The following is a 16,538-nucleotide window of genomic DNA, read 5'->3' as shown; positions in this document are numbered from 1 at the left end:
TTGAGTTTGAGACTGCAAAAGAATGCTTGTATGTGGATTTCATTGTCTGGACATTTTGGATTGAATTTTTTTCTTAGAAAGTCAGATTTATGTTTGTGCTGAAGTAATAATGGGAAATATTTTTGTAATTCCAAATCTCTTATCAACATGTTTGCTTGAGTATTTTCCAGCCGCATTGCGTTCTCTGCAGAAACCGATTAACTCAAGGCTGGCTGCCGTTGTTTGGTGCTGATAGATGGTGAATTAGATTTAGAGGGAGGATTTTTTTGTTGCTTTTTCCTCCCTCCCTCGCCCCTTGTTCTTAAACACAGCATTTTTCATTAGCCTAATTAATAAGTGCTGCTGTTAATTATGCCTAGTGCATGAGTAGCACTTTGGATAGTCTCTGTACACCTCTAAATTCTGGCATTTTCTTCCGTTTTAGAATATCAAAGTGCATTTGGACAAATTGTTGTGGCTCTCATCAAGAATTTTTGAATTGCTTTACTACCTGTGACAAAAAAAAAAATCAAAAAGATTAACTGTTTCAAAAATGGAGGGTACAATAAATGAGAAAGTTTGCTTTAATATTTGGTATAGGATCATATCAGCTCAGTCTTTGAAGTCCCTCCATCTCCACGAGGACTAGCATGTATTCAAAAAAAATGCTGATTGCTTTTTAATATCACTGCCTTCAGTGAGGTTTTATTGGTCACATTGGCCTTTTGCTTGAAATTAAATTTCTTATATTATGTGGGGTTTAATCTACATGTCTGCCAGTAGCAGAATCAACTTCCTATCCGTTTGGGCAGCCATGCCAAGCTGATGGCTTTAATTTATTTTATTTTTTTTGTTTGGAGGTGGCTATTTTGTGTACAGCATTACATACACTAACAAAAGATTTCTTTCAAAGTTTTTATTCATAGAATTTCTACAAAAATATTAAGATGCACAACTGTTTTCAACTGTCATAATAAGAAATCTTTCTTGTGCACCAAATCAGCACATTAAAATGATTTCTGAAGGATCAACTGGAGTAATGGCTACTGAAAATTCAACTTTGCATCACAGGAATAAATTATTATATGTCTCGGTGTGTGTGCGAGAGTGTGCATGTGGTTATATGTCAGCGTACATGTGTATTTCAGTGTGTTGATTTGACTTTGCAGTCAGATGACAGTGCCACTGTACAATATGACGCTCAAATGTGCCAAGTGCGGAGTTATCTCGTCGGCTGACGTTTCCACCACAGCTACCAGTAACGCCATGTTAGTCCCGCTAATTATTTACCAACTCTATGATGCTCTGCCTTCGGTTCTGTTTTCCTTTCTGCATATTTCTTACCTCACCCTTCTTTTTGCTTTTCTGGTTTTCTCCCCCATTCATTTCCCTCACCCTGCTATTGCTCCTTAGCTGTTAAGTCAAAAGTGATCAGCAGAGACAGAGTTTTTATGTTGTTGCAATGCTAAATCATGCAGATTGCAATAGGAGCTCATGCTGAAGCCCTGCTGTGTATGTTTGTGTGAGTGTGCAAGCGTGTTTGACCAGACAGTTCCTTGCTAGAGATTACCATAGTAACCGTATTTTTTGTCAAAGTAGCATAGTTTTAGTTATAATAAATTACTTTTAGGCATTTTCAGACTTTTAGGTTTTCATATAAAACAGATTTCAGTGCATTCAGTATGTGCATTCTCTGGGATTCAAACCCATGGCCTTGGTGTTGCTAGCATCATGCTATACTAGTTATTGGATTAGAGATAGATCGATATATCATCTAGGCATCATCTATCACCTATAAATCAGCCAGTATTTGGCCATGCGCTTGGCAGATGCATTGGCACTTTCAGTTATTTTTAGTACATTTTGAGTAATTTTCAGTGTTGTTATTGGTAACCAAAACTAATGGGTTTCTGTAATTGAAATAAAGCTTTAAAAAATTCATATAAATATTAGATGGAAAAAAGAACATTTAAAATGTTGCCTTGGCAACTAACTGAAATAAGTTGAAGTACTGAAATTACCAAAACTAAAACCGAAATAAAATCAATTACAGCTAAATAGAAGTATTAAAAAAATTCAAATGACAAAAGCAAATAACAAAATTATTACAATTTAAAATGAAAACATATGACTAAATACTATAATAGTATACTAAAAAATATGTTATTATAATATTTAGATAAAACATGTTAATTTCAGCACATGTATATACATCTCTGTTGGTAAAATTCAAATGAATTAGCTCATCACATACTATATATACTGTATATCAAACACTTCACTCAGAAATTGCTATTAAATTACACAAATAATTACAAAAAAACTAACTGAATAAATGTGAAATTTTGAAGTAGAAAAGCTGAAATAGTATTTTCCTGTAAAATTTCCCTGATTATCTTTGTTTTACTTACAACTTTGAAAAATATGTTTTACGGCATATCCTTAATTTTTCTGCATCTCTCTGCATTTTTATTTTATTTTTTATTTTTTATTCATTTATTTTGTGATGACAGTGGTGGCCAAATATTCTGTACTGGCAGTAACTATATGATATTTTGCTTGAACTCTGTGGTATTTTGGTGGAAACTATGGTTGCCATGAGACATTATTGTAAGGGCTAATAATAGCAGCCATGTCAAGATTGGCTTATCTGAGACTGCAGTGAGCCATGTTTATCAGGTTTCTATCATTAGCCTGTTGCTGGTACTGGCCAGGTGTTTTACTCTACAATGTGAGATAAAGTAGACTAGCCATTTATTAATGTACGCAAATATGTGTAGGATATGTTTTTGTATGTGGCAGCATCTAAGAAGCAATAAGAGAGGTTAAAATCATGCAACCTACAATATATAGTCATATATATTTATTTATTTTGCTGGTGAATTGCAGCAATTTGTAAACATACCTCAGCAGACGAGGTGGGTTAAAGGTCAATGAGGTTTTACCACATTATGTGTTGGTATACATGTATAGATGTCTGAGGGTGACTACATTTGCGGTTAGCAGTGCTTGTGTACAGAATGTCAGGCGAAAGCTTTATAGGGCAGAGTACTTCATAAAGACAATTATGGACATGTCTTTATAGGGTCTGTGTGTCTGTTAATGAAAGATCTATTGTAAATCCCTGATGTATATTAGATACATGAATTGTGATTATTTCCCACAACAGTGTAGCCACTGCAATCTCTCTTTTGTTTTGTTTATATGAGCATCCCTGATGTGTGTGTATGTGTGATTGGCAGAATGTGTGTTTGTTGGTGCTTTAAAAAGCTACAAATGCAGTAGACTGGAGCAGATAAAGAATTAAATATTTAAAAATGGAACAAAATAGTGAGATGTAGGACTTGCTGAGCATGCTGGCCCTTCCTCCAAATCCATGATCAGGGGAGAGTTCTTCTCTAAAGACCGCTGAATTGTCTACATTCCTTCATCTTTCATCCTCTCATCTGTCTTCCTCTTTTTCATAGTCCATTGCTCCTTTTTTATTGCTTCTTTTGGTTTATTTTTACCTGTTGCACCTGTTCACATATGTTTTGAACTGTGATTGAACCTACATGTTTTCAGTATCGGTATATCGGTATTGTTCAGTATAATCAACAAAAAGGGCAACTCTAGCTCATATTGAACACTGTATTGATCTGTGTATTCATATATTAATGTTCTTTAGTGCAATACCACATTTATATCTGTAAAACACTCCTCAGACATCCAAGAAATCAATAATATGTGTGATAAATATTAATTAGTTCCATAAGAAATTTCTAAATATCAACCAAAGTCACTTTATCCCTTAGTTTTGCCCTCTTTGTCAGCTTGTATGGCAATGGTAATATGAACTGTCACTCAGTGTAATTCTGCTCTGGTCCTGTAGGGCGTCGCTGTGGAGCTCCTGCGTTGTACTGCCACTGCTGGCTCTCACTTGGATGTCGGCGGTCCTGGCCATTACTGACCGCCGTTCAGCCTTGTTTCAGATCCTTTTTGCCGTCTTTGACTCCCTCGAGGGCTTCGTTATCGTGATGGTGCATTGCATCCTACGCAGAGAGGTGAGGGAACCTGTCTCATGTCTGGTTTTTAATTGGCGGACTTTCTAATTTTAGATTCAAATTACTTACTTAGACATGTTTTTTCGCAATCAATTAGGTACAAGAGGCAGTAAAGTGTCGTGTTGTTGACCATCAAGAAGATGGAAACGGTAACTCTGGTGGATCTTTCCAGAACGGCCATGCTCAGCTGATGGTGAATTGCGACTAAATATCTGTATTTCTGTTGCACATTAAGCATAAAATTGTGGTTTAAGACTCTCATTCTCATTGTTTTCTCCAGACCGACTTTGAAAAGGATGTGGACATGGCTTGCCGATCAGGTGAGTCTCTCACAACATACGCTCCGGTCACTTAAAGTTGTTGTGGCATCCCTCTGAGAGGTTACGACAAGACAAGTGCCATTTTACAGGCCACATAATGCATTTTCATCAAGGAGATTAAGAAGACGATCTGATAGCTGGCGAGAAGCAAAATGCAGATAAATAGACTTGTCTGTTCCCTTGCCGTGCCTCAGATATGCCGGCCTGTCCTAATTAAGTCCCTCATGACATTTCATTATCAGATAGCAGCTTTCTTCTCTGATATCTATCGGAAATGGGATTTTGATTATTTATCAAGACGACATATCAAGCTAGCGTCTGGAAATATAGACTTGTGATGTGATATTTTTTACGTTTTTTGAAGTGCGAAGGACTAAAAATTAAGCCTTCAATCAGCCTTCCTTCAGTTAGTTGTTCTAAAGAAATTTTTACATGACTTGCCAAAGCTAAAGTTTAATGCATTATTGACTGCATTATTGTGAAAAGCATAATGCGACCCTCAAAGTTCAAACTGTTTCGCATCTTTGCTTGCTCCTGTTTTACACTGACCTTTTGTAATGTAGCCAATTATTACCTAATAATTCACATAATGTATAATTAGTTTGCTGGTGCTCATGGGAAAATCAAAATAAGAAGAGAGATTGCTCCTTTGTGTACTTATTTACACCTTTATGATCCCATCTTTGACCATTCTTTTTTTCTGCAACATATCAAACCAATGATTAGGACTTGTCTTTTTCAAGTTAAAACACTTTATCTATTTTATTAGCAATTTCACTGTCTACCCTTCCAAATTTCTAGCTCATAAAATTTCAGGTGATGTCCAGGTGTCATCATTAGGGATCTATAAATTCCGAGATGTGGGAAACTTGGGCGGACTTGCAGAATCCAGGCATAAAAATAGAATTTACTGTATAGTGTGGAATGCCACTGAATTTGGAAAATTTTGGATTACTAAATCAAAAGTAGGGCTGTAAAATTAATAAAATTCAAAGTGCAATATGGACTAACATCAGTAATTATTAAACAGGAATCTGAAATATAGAATCTGCTTCTGAGAACCATATTTTTGTCTACTGCACATACTTAAACATTATTATTATTATTGTTATTGTTATTATTATTAATATCATAATCAACATTTTATTTGGTTTTAATTTATACATTAAATTTATGTTGTGCAAAATATAAAATACAATTTTTTTATGTTAAATTAATTGTTATAATTTCATGTGAAATACAGAATTTGGAAAAAAAAAAAATGTATGTATTTTATAAGGCCCTATGCAATCAGATGCATTTACTTTGTTTTGTTCTATACTTGTTCTATACCATGTTAGACCATATACCGCATTATTCTTATGATTCAGCAAAGTTTTATCTATATTACATCATAATTTGAGCTGATAAAATAGCAGCAAAATGTAGCACCGCTTTATCAAATCAGCATGTATTTTCTCTGCTGTGATCTCTTTTCACTTACTAAGGCTTTTTCCCTCGGATTCGCAGGCACCCTAAAGCGTTCCTCCCAACTAGGTGAGGAGAAGGTAGCTTCACAGCAGATCACGGTACAGAAAGGCTCCAACTTCAACACCCTTCCTGCCAGCATGGCAAAGGTCCACCTGCAAAACGTTGCTGACTACGCCAGCCACACTCTCACCATGCGTCGCGAAAAAAGCGCCATTGCCGGGGTCAGTACAGAGCTACCCGGAGCCAAATCTATTTACATCTGTGATGGCGAGCTCTTCAAGCAACTGGATGGAACCCCGGGAGACAGCAGCGGTCCCGAAGGAGGAGGAGGAGGGTCGGGCCAGGGTTACGTGCTCTTGCCCAACAACAACAACACCCTTAGGCCCACAAAGGGCAGCAAGGAGGACCAAGCCACAAAGTACAACATCAGCATCGAACAGTTACCCCAGACCAGGCTCATCCATCTGGCCAACCCTGCTGGCACCGATCCTGTGCCAGGCTTTGGGTTGAAGACCCTGCCCACCGAGCGAGTCAGCATTTCCTGCTCAGAGAGGGACTCCCCTGTGCAGACAGTGCAGAACATCTCCGGCGAATCCCAGATGACAAACACATGTGAGCAAGGGGACTCTGGGAACTCTGGCATGATGTCTAAGAGTGAGACCATCTCAACACTGTCTATGAGCTCTTTGGAGGTAAGAAACAACAATAATCATGAGATAAAACAATGCAACCCTCTATTTTGCGAGTAAACCACTCGTATATGTGACAAAATGTTGCGCTAGGCCACCAAATAATGTCTTAACCAATGGCTAACAATAATTGAAATAATTTTTTTTTTATTTCACTCGTCGTGGATTGAGTTAGAGAACCAAGAACAATGACTATAAAGATAACTATATCAGTGTCCACACCAACACACGATAACGTTCTGTTTATTAGAAGTGTGCGGCAGTTTTGCCATTTGCTGCATTAAATGCTCAAGCTCTTTAAAGCAGGATCGATTCTCATTGGCTGTCAAGGTTTTTATCGTTCATCAGCTGGAAAAAAAATCACTGTGAAAGTGATTCCAACAATATTGTTCCTTTGTGTCATTATCATTATAGTTTGAACATAGTGGTGTGAACTCTATTCTTTTGCATTTAGAATGATTTTAAAAACAATATATTTTCTGTTATAGTTATCATCTTTAGTGTACAATGTGCACAATGTACACATACACAGTCTGGCGAGTAAACTAAAAAAATGTGCTAACCAATGGCGATTCTTTCGCTAAGGTGTTTGTAGAGTGTTGCAAAGTGACAGATGTCCTGTACCTGTTTCCTCACTGTAGACAAGCTCGTTTGACTTCATTTTGTCTAAATAATGAAAACGCTCTTCACAGTTTGTATAGAAAGATTCACAGCCTAATTTAATCAGAACCCCAGTGACACAACAGCTTTCTAAATGACTATTCATTAACATTTATTGGCTAACAGCGCAAATGTGCATGCATCTTACAGCTCTGTAGATACTGGGTTTGCTCTCTTTTTTAAATCACGATGTCTTTTCATCCTCATCTTGTACTTTTTTTTTTCTCAGCCATGTTTATTTCTAATAACTGATGGACACTTTGGTTTCTGGTCCAAAGAAACGTGCTGTAGACCCATCTGCCTACAAGGCTGTGAATTCACATCAATGTTTGTCATATCTGCCACAAGGGAGCGAGTGTCCTAATTTATGTGCGGAGTGAAAAAAGTATGTTTGTGGAGAGTGTCTGCGTAGAGGACTGTCATTACGTGGCTCAGAATTACATTTCAACTGACATCAGCCAATGCACATGCACTCGCTTTCAATAAAAACTGCGTCGAAACACTTAATGGAATGAAAAATCTGCCGTTTCAAAAAGGAAGAAATGAAAGAAGGCTACATAAATTATGGCTTTTTGCATTTGCAATTATCCCTCTTAGAAAAGAAAGTCTCTGCAAAGGTCAGATTTTGCTCATGCTTTAAAAGGGAGCAGATGACAAGTGTGGATTCCTCCTCACCTCAGGCCAAACATGCTCCCAGAATGCGTTGCAGGCACACAGCTGCATCCACGCACAGCGCAGGCAGAATGTCAGACTGCCCTCAGCCGCCCTCCGACAGGCTAAAGAAAGGCCATTCGGTCACAAGCTGTTTACCGCAAGCTCATGCCAGGAGCTCGGCGGAAACATTCAATACAAATGCGGCACAATGCTTTCACAAAGTCTGTCCGAAGTGCCGAAATTTTACAATCGATTTTTTTCTACTTATTGCATTTGGGTCATTCTCAAACAGTATTAACTTTCTGACTTACCAAATATTACCAATTATCAACAAAATGTTGAATGTTTAAATTAAATTAAATTCATTTTCCCCATATCAATTATTAATGATTTATTAGAATTTATTAAATTGTATTCATTTATTATCTTGACATTGTTACTAATCACAAGACACAACTTGATTTTGTTACTTTCTGTATTTTCAAAATCAAATTAGCTTAAATGTATACTGATGCCAATGATATGAAATTATTCATAATATTAATTGCTTTAAATGTTAATTTATTTAACATATTTATTTCGTATTAAATTATATTTTGCATTGTGCAGTAATGTTTAAACTGAAAAAAAAAACTGTTTTGTTATATTTTATTAAATATTATTATTTGATTTTTCATTAGTTGTTCTAAATTTAATTGTGTTTTATATTAAAATATGTATTTTGTGCTTAAACAAGAAAAACAAAATTAGTATAAATATTACATATATAAATAATGTATACCAGATAAAAGGATTGTTAAAGATTAAACTATTATGTACAGTATTGAAATCTTAGGTTATAGAATGATGTCTTTTATATGGGGTTTCTTGAAATATATGACATTTTTCTTATGACACTGTATTTTGGGAATGACCCATTGCACCCCCCAAGATGACTCTGAAAGGACACACAATAACACCCTTTTCTAATTTGCCCTTTTAGAGACGAAAATCACGCTATGCAGAGCTGGATTTTGAGGTCAGTGTAATGTAAATCTTTCCACAAATGACAGCAGTCTTGTGTGGAGCAGTTTCATTCATCTCTGCGAAGGTTTAAATGTGGGTTTTGTCTTGCAGAAGATCATGCATACACGGAAGCGCCACCAGGACATGTTCCAGGACTTAAACAGGAAACTGCAGCATGCAGAGAAGGACAGGGATTCACCCCCAGTGGACGGGAAGACTGGGAAGAGATGGAGCGTGTCATCAGGAGGCAGCGATAAAACCAATCTTAGTGTACGAATTTACATTAATCACTCCCCCTCCTTTTCTGTTTGTCATTAAGTGGATCTCATTCAAAAAAAAGTTATATTTCATACCAAAATCAAAAGAAAACACAGTACCAGTCAAAAGTTTGGATTTTTTTTAAATGTTTTTAAAGAAAGATCTCTAATCACCAAATTTGAATTTATTTGATGAGAAATACAGTAAAAACTGTGATATTAGCCATTACTCCAGTGTTCAGTGTCACATGATCCTTCAGAAATCATTCTAATAAAACATTAAAACATTGAAAATTATTCCAGACTTTTTACCGGTACTGTAAATAATACTTTACTTTGAGAAAATGGAGCATGCAGGTTTTGTGAAATTACTTTTCTGACAATTAAAATTTTTATATAAATATATAATAAAATATATTATAATATATAACAATAAATTAAAGTGTATTATTATTATTAATAATAATAATAATAACTCTTTTTAATGCAGGACTAGCAACATTTAATTAAATTCAGTTCAGTTTTTCCCATAATAATCTACCAATCTATATTAGAATTTTTTTAAATTGGATCAGTTTTATATCTTGGCATTATTACTAATCGCAAGACACAACTTGATTTTTGTTTTAGTTTTTGTATTTTCAAAATCAAAATATGACTTTATACTGACACTAGTTACATGAAAGTAATTATTTGTTTATTGCTTTTATAATAGTTGCTTTAAATGTTAATAATTGTAATAGTAACAAAAATAGCCTCAATGATAGTAATGTTTGGCCTCATGGGCAGTGACCCGAGTTCAAATCCCGCTCGTGGTCTTTTCCCGATCCCACCTGCCTCTCTCTCCCACCTCGTTTCCTGTCCTCTCTCCAGCTGTACTATCAGCATAAAGGCACAAATGCCAAAAAAGAGTCTTTAAAGAAAATAATATTCATTTTCTGTGTTCTGTTGGAAACTCAGAAGCGAAGAGCAGGAGACTCTTGGGTATTTTCAGCAGGATTCTTTATTGAGAACGTGCTGTGTGGCACTGCAGTCATCAAAAGTCTGACTAAGGCTAAGTGATACATTTGTATTTTATAGGCATTCAGTGGGCAGTCCTTAAAGGTGTTTACCTTACACAGCCTTTAGAAGTGACCACTTAAACAAAACAATACAGGAAATCAACCCCTGACTGTGAGCTTCAGCAAACCTACTCCCCAAAGATAACAGTACCCAAATGGTTTAAGCTGCACCTGGCCACAAGGACTATAGACGTGTAAACATTCACATGTAGTTAACTCTCAGGAGGAAGATCAGAGACTGGCAGAAGCCCCTCACTAGAAACTATATTGAATTTAATCAGTAAACAGATGCCATCATTGTTCACTTTGAATGCCCAATACAATGTAGATCACCTTAGTTTTTCATATGATTTTATGTCATGATGTAGGATCAGCAGATCTTATTGTTATTATTATTATTATCATTATTATTATTAAAAATTATTATAATGATGATGGTTCTAACAATAATATTTGTTTTCTTTATTCAAAATATAATTCTATTTTATATGATGTTTCTTAACATCTTACAAAAATGTAACCCTAAAACATTCTTTTTGTTAATGCAGGACAAGCAGCAGACCCCCAGTAAGCGGGCATGGGAGGGCATCAGGAAGACCCACTCGCCACCATCATGGGTGCGTAAGGAGCTGGAACCTCTACAGGCCTCTCCTCTTGAGATGCAAGCGGTGGAGTGGGAGAAGGCCAGCGCCACCATCCCTCTGGTGGGCCAAGAGATCATGGACCTGCAGACGGAGGTCTGAGAGACCCCCAGAGCATTCAGAGAAACAGAACAAACTTTACTCGCAGGGAAAAGGGACAAAGAGAGGGAATGAGATTGGAGTGAGAGTGCGGACAAACAAAAGTATGCAAGAAAGAGAGTGAAAGCAACATGGCTGTGCAATTTTTATTTGTGTTGTAGTTGTTGTTGTTTTTTGTAATCCTGGAATGGCCTTTTCCTTAATGTCAAAGCGAATCATAACACTTTCGAAAATCCAGGTCTGAGCCTGTTGCTATGGTAATGAGCTGGCACTACCAAGAACAGCTGAACTGGGCAAGTTGAGTGCTGACCTGGGATGTTGCCATGGGAACATTGGGAGTGACTGACTGAAGGGAAGGACTGGAATTCAGACTAAGAGCAGATGAGCCTTAGTGAGTGGCCTTCAATTTCTTACACACCTGGATACACACACACACATATTTGTGATCATGTCCCATTTATGGAAGAGTGAGAAGTAGCTCTACGACAGAAAGCTTTCAAACTGTCCGGCAGGAATCGGGTGAGCTACACGTCATTCAAAATCCAATTCTTGAATATTATTAGTCTTACCATCATCGTTATTGATCAGTGTGACACACAACATGCATACGCTTGGGGCACTAGAGGCGACGTGATTGCCCAAAGCCATTTGACTGTTAACCTGTCTCAAACGCCCTTCTGAGACAGTACAGCCCACAGCTTAGCCACTGTGCTGTCCCGTGCACCGCACCGACCTGCGGATCCTTCAAGAGTCAGTCAACAACGTGAGATTCAGCTTGAAAGCGGGTCGGCAGTCCAGTTGGAGGGATCATGTGAACCCACACGTTTGCATTCGCTTGATGTTTCCATCAGAATCACTGGAGCTGAGAGACCTGAAACAAACTGCTGAGTCTCAGAATAAGTGCAGAATCATGTTTGAAAGAGAAAACGGAGATGAATATGAATATATAAATATATATATATATATTATAAATAGTCTTATATATGAAACTGCAGAGGGGTGTTATTCTCTGGTTAGGTTGTGGTCGCACACAGAGAAAGCACAAGACTCACTCCTCAGAGTCCTGTTGTACAGCATTGTAATTATTTCCAGAAGAGTTCTACAAAATGAATTTTAGCCTATAAATATCTTTCTTACTGTGCTTGGGGAATATTGTTATCCTTATTATATATATCATTGCGATTCTGAGATCCCCCCTCCAAATCTCATCGGGTTACTGGACTATATCAGTGTTCTGTAACATCATGTAACGGTGTGTCTTTCGGTATCACTGACTGTCATTCCAGATGATACGTACTTGCCTGAATTCCCCACCATCAACCCCCTGCCCTACTCCTCCTCCTCTTCCTCTCCCTGCTTTTCCACACATCTTTTTTTAAGTTCACTGGGGTTTCTTTGTTATTGTACAGTTTTCAGACATTCAGAGAAACAGAACAAACTTTACTCGCAGGGAAAAGGGACAAAGAGAGGGAATGAGATTGGAGTGAGAGTGCGGACAAACAAAAGTATGCAAGAAAGAGAGTGAAAGCAACATGGCTGTGCAATTTTTATTTGTGTTGTAGTTGTTGTTGTTTTTTGTAATCCTGGAATGGCCTTTTCCTTAATGTCAAAGCGAATCATAACACTTTCGAAAATCCAGGTCTGAGCCTGTTGCTATGGTAATGAGCTGGCACTACCAAGAACAGCTGAACTGGGCAAGTTGAGTGCTGACCTGGGATGTTGCCATGGGAACATTGGGAGTGACTGACTGAAGGGAAGGACTGGAATTCAGACTAAGAGCAGATGAGCCTTAGTGAGTGGCCTTCAATTTCTTACACACCTGGATACACACACACACATATTTGTGATCATGTCCCATTTATGGAAGAGTGAGAAGTAGCTCTACGACAGAAAGCTTTCAAACTGTCCGGCAGGAATCGGGTGAGCTACACGTCATTCAAAATCCAATTCTTGAATATTATTAGTCTTACCATCATCGTTATTGATCAGTGTGACACACAACATGCATACGCTTGGGGCACTAGAGGCGACGTGATTGCCCAAAGCCATTTGACTGTTAACCTGTCTCAAACGCCCTTCTGAGACAGTACAGCCCACAGCTTAGCCACTGTGCTGTCCCGTGCACCGCACCGACCTGCGGATCCTTCAAGAGTCAGTCAACAACGTGAGATTCAGCTTGAAAGCGGGTCGGCAGTCCAGTTGGAGGGATCATGTGAACCCACACGTTTGCATTCGCTTGATGTTTCCATCAGAATCACTGGAGCTGAGAGACCTGAAACAAACTGCTGAGTCTCAGAATAAGTGCAGAATCATGTTTGAAAGAGAAAACGGAGATGAATATGAATATATAAATATATATATATATATTATAAATAGTCTTATATATGAAACTGCAGAGGGGTGTTATTCTCTGGTTAGGTTGTGGTCGCACACAGAGAAAGCACAAGACTCACTCCTCAGAGTCCTGTTGTACAGCATTGTAATTATTTCCAGAAGAGTTCTACAAAATGAATTTTAGCCTATAAATATCTTTCTTACTGTGCTTGGGGAATATTGTTATCCTTATTATATATATCATTGCGATTCTGAGATCCCCCCTCCAAATCTCATCGGGTTACTGGACTATATCAGTGTTCTGTAACATCATGTAACGGTGTGTCTTTCGGTATCACTGACTGTCATTCCAGATGATACGTACTTGCCTGAATTCCCCACCATCAACCCCCTGCCCTACTCCTCCTCCTCTTCCTCTCCCTGCTTTTCCACACATCTTTTTTTAAGTTCACTGGGGTTTCTTTGTTATTGTACAGTTTTCAGAGCACAAAATGAATGTGTCATATTTCTAATAAAAAAGTATATCTATATAATAAAGGGAAAGATGTCATATTTATGGCACTGTGAAACGGACGGATGAATGCATGGATTAAAAAAAAAAACTAAACAAACTTTATGAAATGAAAATTAGAAATTTTTTCCTTAAAATAAGATAACTAACTAAAAGGTTTAAGTGCAAAAAAAATACTAATGCTAAACCTGAAATAAATTGAAAGCTAAATAGAAACATTTAAACAAAAACTAATGAAAAGCACATAAAATGACTAAAACTTCAACTGAAATTCAAACTAAGCTAATTGAAAACATTAATGAATACTATCGTATATACAGGTGCATCTCAATAAATTAGAATGTCGTGGAAAAGAGGAGCCCCTACCAAGTATTGAGTACATGTACAGTAAATGAACATACTTTCTAGAAGGCCAACAATTCACTAAAAATGTTTTTTTTATTGGTCTTATGAAGTATTCTAATTTGTTGAGATAGTGAATTGGTGGGTTTTTGTTAAATGTGAGCCAAAATCATCACAATTAAAAGAACCAAAGACTTAAACTACTTCCGTATGTGTGCATTGAATTTATTTATTTATTTCACAATTTGAGTTGAATTACTGAAATAAATGAACTTTTCCATGACATTCTAATTTATTGAGATGCACCTGTAAATAATACTAAAATAACTGTTCTTTGCACTGAATTTTCATCCGATGAGCCCATAAATACACTGATAAAGATTTAACCAATCATAAATGCTGGTGATAATAAATGTGTGTTATTATTCGATTAAAAGAATACATTAGGATTGGAGTCACGGGAATGTGGTGGGAGGGAAAATGTGGCCATGCTTCAAACGGAGGACATTAATTTCATGTCACCAGAGAGCAACCCAGTGTCCTGAACTTAATTATGTCAGCATTAGTTACTCAACACTTTTTAATACATCACTGGTTGCGATAAACTAGAAAGATTAGTATTATAGAAAATAGATCTGAAAAATGCATGTTAATAGATCCACTGCTGCTACAATAACAAATAGTATTCATGAATTATATATTAAATAAATTGTGAATGAATAATTAAACATAAGAAAGAGACAAGAAGAAAATATTAGAACTGTTATATGTATTAGTTGCAGTAGCAGCAAAGTGTAATAATAAATAGCACATAAAAATATCACATTGATGTTATAAACATTAGACAATTTTATTTCATTTCATTATTATTTGGAATTTAAGGCACAGCCTAAAATTGAATTTGTAAACATGCTCAATTATTTTTAAAAGGTCCATGTATACAGTATATATGATTTGTGTAAGCAAAATTATAGGACAAACCGAAGTACAAACATAAACACAGCTGAGGGGAAAAATAACAGCAGAGGAATATCAAAGTAATAATTAAATGAACATAACCCCACTGGCTTTGTCTCATTGCTGTGCGTAAATTTTTTATAATGGGTTCACTAATGCATGAGGACATCTGTTTTCAAAGATTCCCATATACTGAAGCGCAGTAATCAGGACTAGTTCGGGCTGTGGGCTGTTTAGACCAATAAACATGCCTGTGTAATGCAGCAGTTACAGTACTGCTAAACAACTTTCATATGTTTATGAGGTGTTTGCTAGGACCTCCGTAACCTGTGTGACTAGAAAGTTTGGTGAGAAGTGCTACAAACTGTCAGCTAACTGGAGAACATGATAGTCTAATTAAACACCCCGAGCTAACGAAGTGTGTTAAGATGAGACTGAACCAACAGCTGGATGTTTATTTCATAAACTGTAAAAAAAACAAAATCTGTGACATTTACGGTAAAATACCGGCATCTGTACAAACACTAAACACCATCATGGTAACACACATGATACTGAAATAATTCAATAAACATTCATTTAAGAACATTACATGTAAGATAAAACCCTAATGTACACAACCAATAAGAAAAAATTTAAAAAACATAAAATATGAAGTGTCATGCAGGGAACTCTGGGAGTGTCAATTTATTGTTTTTCACTGTAAATTATACGATGACTTTTTCTTTTTCACTTCCAAAAACTGTAATTTTAACCGTATTTTACTGTAAAATTACATTAAATGTAATTACAGTTATTCACCGTATATAGTATGGAAACTTACTAATAACAAATTAACAGGTTTTTACTGTAGCATTTTTACAGTCTTTTACTGTTAAAATCACAATCATTTTTTACAGTGTAGGGACATAAGAAAGCATGTTCTGCTGTGATTATGCACTGACCTCTGATTTGAGCAGAACCTTATGGAATGTTTTGATTCCACCATCTAATTAAATAAGCGGTAATAAGTTGCACTATATGTAATAAAGCTTCAGGTTGTTTAGTTGGAAGTGACTGGTGGATATTTTGATTCGTTTTAGGTTGTTGCAAATGTCAGTCATGCGAGTTAATTCGGCAACTTGCATGACTGACTTTTTCATAAACACAATAGGTCAACAGCATTAAAAACATGATAACTGGCATGTATAAAAACTAAATGCAAGTCTAAATTCATTTTTAAATAGCATGGAGTGCATTGCCATTATTTGAAAATACTCTGGTGCTCCATGTAGTGTTTTTTGCAACATTGCATTATTTGGATAATTAACTTTTTAGACTAATTTATTGTAAACAGTCCTGCAGTAAGACAAATGATTTTCAATGTATATCAGTTATATGAGGTCATAAAAGGAATTTGCAGAAAATATAAATGTTATATAATTGCTTTAGATGGCAAATACTGTAGGACATGTCAGTAGAATACATACCTAATATGTGTAATGCAACAGCTGGAAGTGACTGGTGGAAGTGAGTT

General features: G+C 36.4%; 1 protein-coding gene across 8 annotated transcripts in view; it reads left to right on the top strand.

Annotated features, from left to right (window-relative positions):
- adgrb1a (adhesion G protein-coupled receptor B1a) overlaps nt 1-13,700 on the top strand; it is a 105,707-nt gene extending 92,007 nt beyond the window's left edge. For 5 of the 8 annotated variants that reach the window (XM_016497931.1, XM_016497933.1, XM_016497929.1 and 2 more), the window contains 8 exons: nt 1,149-1,247; nt 3,851-4,022; nt 4,120-4,215; nt 4,303-4,342; nt 5,852-6,504; nt 8,798-8,833; nt 8,932-9,090; nt 10,687-12,283. In XM_016497931.1, coding sequence (XP_016353417.1) covers nt 1,149-1,247; nt 3,851-4,022; nt 4,120-4,215; nt 4,303-4,342; nt 5,852-6,504; nt 8,798-8,833; nt 8,932-9,090; nt 10,687-10,881 — 1,450 coding nt within the window. In that variant the 3' untranslated portion in view covers nt 10,882-12,283. The other 3 variants (XM_016497928.1, XM_016497932.1, XM_016497930.1) reach the window with 3 other exon arrangements.
- Nucleotides 13,701-16,538: the final 2,838 nt, after the last annotated feature.

Source organism: Sinocyclocheilus anshuiensis, unplaced genomic scaffold (assembly GCF_001515605.1).
Source record: "Sinocyclocheilus anshuiensis isolate Anshui unplaced genomic scaffold, SAMN03320099.WGS_v1.1 scaffold1292, whole genome shotgun sequence".
NCBI classification, from domain to species: Eukaryota; Metazoa; Chordata; class Actinopteri; order Cypriniformes; family Cyprinidae; genus Sinocyclocheilus; species Sinocyclocheilus anshuiensis.
Note: the sequence above shows the minus strand (reverse complement) of the source record. Positions and strands in the feature narration are given on the sequence as shown.